This window comes from Colobus angolensis, unplaced genomic scaffold (assembly GCF_000951035.1).
Source record: "Colobus angolensis palliatus isolate OR3802 unplaced genomic scaffold, Cang.pa_1.0 Scaffold81, whole genome shotgun sequence".
In the NCBI taxonomy this organism is placed as follows: domain Eukaryota; kingdom Metazoa; phylum Chordata; class Mammalia; order Primates; family Cercopithecidae; genus Colobus; species Colobus angolensis.
Window position 1 is genome coordinate 8,262,946 of NW_012121932.1, and position 5,166 is coordinate 8,268,111.

The window sequence follows — 5,166 nt, forward strand, 5'->3', positions numbered from 1 at the left end:
AAATTAAATTAGGCCGGGCGCGGTGGCTCACGCCTGTAATCCCAGCACTTTGGGAGGCCGAGGCGGGCAGATCACGAGGTCACGAGATTGAGACCACGGTGAAACCCTGTCGCTACTAAAAATACAAAAAATTAACTGGGCGTGATGGGGGCGCCTGTAGTCCCAGCTACTCGGGAGGCTAAGGCCGGAGAATGGCGTGAACCCGGGAAGCAGAGGTTGCAGTGAGCTGAGATCAGGCCACTGCACTCCAGCCTGGGTGACAGAGCGAGACTTCGTAAAAAAAAAAAAAAAAAAAGAGGTGATTATCAAGTGTTGCTAAAAGGTAAAGATTTATTACCACTAAACTGAAATTTCTCTCTGTGCAATTCACTGTTATTTAATGCTATACCCAGGTGCCATCTACAGTTATCTTGAATGCCAGCAGTGGTAATGGTCCTGCACTTTAAACACTGGCCTACACCATAGCATTTATTTTCCTCTCTATAGCTGTGAAATTCATATAATGCCGAACAGCCCTGCACATGGCTATGTGCTGGAGAGTAGGAACTTCAAATCCTACAAAGTTATAACTTGCAATCAAATCTAGTAGATTATTATTGTTATTATAAAATAGACTATTACTGTTAATGTTTGTTATATACAAAGTTATTATCTGTAATGTTTTAGACTTTATAGAACATTTTCATATTGTTGCTGTTACTATACTGGCAAAGTATAGCCAGGCCTATGAATAAAGATTTCTGGTCGCTATTCAGCTGGGTGAACTAGATTTTGCAGTAATTCTAAGTTTACTTTATACTGATACATTAGTTTTCTTCTGGGGAACTCAGTACATTTTCAAATATATGATTTCATTTCATCCTCCCTGCATTCCTTCCAGGTAGGGAGACACAGTTGTACAAAACTTGATTTTTAAAATGGGGAAAGCAAAGCTTAGAGGGGTGCTTTCACTTTCATGTGGGCTGACGCAGGTTTGGAGTCAGGGCCAGGACTAAAATTACATCTTCTGGTAATTAAGATATGACAGTAATGTTACAGCTAGAAGCAGCTTTTCTGATATAACTGGCACATATTAGGGTGCATGGATTTTCAAAGCCATGTCTGCCCTTTGTTTCTGCCACCCCTGCAGAGTGCATGGCCTGGAGATTGAGGGCAGAGACTGTGGTGAGGCCGCCGCCCAGTGGATAACCAGTTTCCTGAAGTCACAGTCCTACCGCCTGGTGCACTTCGAGCCTCACATGCGACCGAGACATCCTCACCAAATAGCAGACTTGTTCCGACCCAAGGACCAGGTGAGAGGTTCTGCTGCCCCTATTGGTAGAAAGCAGTCACCCCCAGCCCAAGGGGCTCGGGTGGCATCTCTGATGACCTCGGCTCTCTTGTTTTCGGGGCAGCCCTCTGGTAGCTTAGATCACAAGCAGTAGGCATGTGATCTAAGGAAGCGTCATTTGTTTCTTCATTTGGGAGACTCTTTAATTTTTGCCCTTGAGCATCTACCTTCCTATTTGTGTAGCATTCTGATGCCAGTAGGGTTTCAAAACTGTCCTGCACCAGTGTCTTTTTTTCATTCCATTCTGTAATTGCACATGGAGTCCAGAATTTTTAGTTTGCAGTTGTATGTCAGATTCCAGCTATGCAAGTTGGCATGGGTATGGAGATACACAGACTCAAGTGATCAGCCTTAATGGCATAAAGCTCTAAGGATTCATCATAAAAGCAGGGTTGGTAGCACCATATACTGCTTTTACCATGCACATAAAGAAGAAATTATGCTGTAGTCCTTGCTACTAAGGAGGCTGAGGTGGAGGATTGATTGAGCCCAGAGAGTTGAGGCTGCAGTGACCTGTGGTGGCGCCATTGCATTACAGCCCGGGTGACAAGGAGACCCTGTCTCAAAATATATAAATAAATAAACAAGCAAATGCATAAATTATAGTCAACATAAATATTAATTTGTAAGTTGCATAAAAATAAGTATTCATGGAATTAGTGAGCATTTAAATCAAACATAATGAGGTCATCAAACTCAACCAACTTACTAAACATTTGAGAAATTGGAGGCTTAGAAAGGTGCAGTGATGTCCCCAAGGGCACATGCCTTGTGGCAGCTTAGGATTGATTCTGAGTCCTTGTTCCCTTCATTCCACCATGCAGTTTCTGCTGTCTGCAAGGCTATTTAAAGCTTCTGAGTCACTATGACTTCTATTTAAAGAACAAGAGAACTACTTTGAAAGATTGTGTGTGGGGTGGGGTGGAGCACGGAGGGTATGTCTAGGAGCTAGGCACACCTAGCCACTGAAAAGTTGGTGTGCCACGTGTTATAACAATGTGTATTTCCTTATCAGATTGCTTACTCAGACACTAGCCCATTCATGATCCTTTCTGAGGCGTCGCTGGCAGATCTCAACTCCAGGCTAGAGAAGAAAGTTAAAGCAACCAACTTCAGGCCCAATATTGTAATTTCAGGATGCGATGTCTATGCAGAGGTAACGCTATGCCCCTTTGCATCTTTCCTTGGATTTGACTTCTTTTTTAAGGTATGAAAGTCTTTGACATTGGATTAGATTATTCTGAAGGGTGCATTATTTATCAACTCTGTAATACATAACAATTTGATTTTTAGATTTATTCAGCACCTAATAAGTGCAGACTTCTGTGTGGAGGATACAAATATTGATGGGTCAGAGACTGTCATCAAGGAAGCAGTTCAGTATCTGTGGCTTCTAAGGAGAATTCTGAGTTGACAGGTTCGTTGTTGAGTCAAATTTTCTTGCACAGACTACATGATCTGTGTGGGCCGTGGAACAAAGAAAGTGTGTGCTCCTGTCTTGTCAAAGGATGGTCTTCCTGTTTAGTAGATGGCTCTCTTGGAGAAGACAGGCATTTACTGCAAGGCTGCTGGGTGAGGGTTGGGAGAGGTTGTTGCCCCTGAGCTTGATGGCACTGCCCTAAAATGCCTGCAGTGCCACCTTCCATCTGCCCTCAGATGTCTGCGTGGTGACTTAGCTTGAATAGCCCTGAGGCTTGGTTTCCGGGATTCCACAGGATTATGGCAGCAAATTTACTTTGTAATAAATAGCGTTTGGCTATTTAACCTGATTCTCTCCCTGGGCTTCCATGAAGGCAGAGGTTGGTGGCCTAGAGGCTTGGTGAGTGGCCACCAGCCGTGGATACTCAACAGAAGCCCTGACCCCCAGCTACGAATTCAGGAGCTCTGGTTGTGCCTCATGTTTATGTTGAGAAGGGAGAGGTAAAAGGGACAATATAGTGGTTCTTACGTCTGCCCATTTCCTCCATAACAGGGAAAAATGGAGTCAAAGCAATTGAGTTTTAACCTTTTATACTCAGAGGAACCAATTCTGTTCTTCACTTTTGCTGTACGGAGGCAAAGCTGTGCTGAAAGAGAAATAATATAAGAATTTGGTTCCCACATTCAAACAAGAGGATGTGAGGGCTGGTTTCAGCTTCTGTGCTGGCTTCTGCATGACTTTGAGCAGCACTGCTATGTCCCATTTACCTTGCCTGAACGATGAGATGATCATATTTCTGCCTAGGGTTACCTTAAAGGTCTGTTGAAGGATCAATTTGGATAATGTAATTTATGAGGTGTAGAAATGCAATATCAATCGATGGAGGATAATAAAAGTACTCCCAAATCCACCGCTAATGCTTTATATAAAATACTCTTGGCTCCTACCTTCCAAGGGTAACGTTTCTTCTAAAGATGGCAGAGAACTTCCTAGTGTGCGGCAGGTAGACTGTGTGCATGTCCCCCACGGTCCTGGGTTGGGCGTCTCTCAGTGCTTCTTTGTGACAAGGGAGCTCTGCCTGTCCTGCTCCTGTGCATAATGGGCCAGCCTGACTCAGACAACAGGAAAATATCACTGTTTGGTTGCCTTTGACCATGTCCTTGATATTCATCTTCCACTAGCTATGGCTAGGAGAGTCATTTTTCCTGAGAATATGCCTTCTCAGGAAAAGAGAAATGAGTGGGGAGGGTTTTGAATAAACACTTGTGTTTCACTTAAGTATGTTGTCTCTTCTATGCCTCATAGAGCCCAGCAGGGTAAAGCTATCACTCCTATCTTACGGGAGAGAAGAGAGAGGCTTGGGGAGGTGAGGTGGCCTGCCCTAGGGTATACCACAGCAAGGAGGGGCTGGGTTTTGAACCCCAATTGTACAAGGCCAGAGGAACCCTGAGAATTCTAGGGCATATCTGTGGGGCTGGGACAGCTGGATTCCACTCCGCCTGCTTCAGCAAGTGACCACACAAGCCTGAACAGGTCACTGAACCTGCCGAGGCCTCTGCTTCTTGCAGTTGTAAAACATGGGCAATTCCAATGACTCCCTCGCCTGATGGGAGCTGTGAGAATCAAGGTCGATGACAATTTGTGGATAAGTTCTAAGACATTAAGTACCACAGAAAGGTAAGGAAGAGTTTCATTCCTGGGAGTTTGGCTCAGACCCCAGCTTTCTCCCTATGATCAGCTTTAAGCTTTCTTTCCCCTGGTGTGATCTGTGCACCGAGGGTCATACTGAAGCCATTTCCACTCCAAAATTCTGTGACAGTAAGATTCGGATGAGAGGATAGGAGGAGACGGCCCAGAGTAGAACTTCAGATCTTGGAGATTTCTTTCAATTGAATCTTACTTTAAAAACCCGTATCTCTCTCTCTTTCTCTGAGTGTTTCTTAATTGAGAACATTCTGTATGTGAAGTTGGGCGGTAACACAATGGTGACTGAGCCGGCCTTGTTTCTAGTAATTCACCCATCATCTAGTGGGTTGCTGCCCCTGTGTGGTGTGCGCTGTGAATAGACACGTGAGAACAAAGGTTGAAGAAATGCACTTGCTTCTCCTGAGGAGCTCAGGGTGGTCAGATAGTGAACAAGCAGTCACAGTCCAGTCAGACATGGCCAGGAGGGTGGCGAGTAGCCAGACGTGGGGACGTGACTAACACCTGCATTGTGGGGTTCACTGAAGCATGGGGCACCCAGGGCTCTGGTCTCAGAACCTTTCTCATTTGTCTGCACTCACTTTTCTGATTCCTTCCTTCCTTCCTTCCTTCCTTCCTTCCTTCCTTCCTTCCTTCCTCTCTTTCTTTCTTTCTTTCTTTCTTTCTTTCTTTCTTTCTTTCTTTCTTTCTTTCTTTCTTTCTTTCTTTCTTT

General features: G+C 44.6%; 1 protein-coding gene across 2 annotated transcripts in view; it reads left to right on the plus strand.

Annotated features, from left to right (window-relative positions):
* The window catches only part of MARC1 (mitochondrial amidoxime reducing component 1), a 28,397-nt gene that overhangs the window by 9,223 nt on the left and 14,008 nt on the right, over window positions 1–5,166 (plus strand). The window contains exons 3-4 of one of the 2 annotated variants that reach the window (XM_011929469.1): window positions 1,130–1,292; window positions 2,346–2,486. In XM_011929469.1, the coding sequence (XP_011784859.1) occupies window positions 1,130–1,292; window positions 2,346–2,486 (304 nt within the window). Of the gene's footprint in view, window positions 1–1,129; window positions 1,293–2,345; window positions 2,538–5,166 lie in introns of both variants that reach the window. The other variant, XM_011929468.1, reaches the window with a different exon arrangement.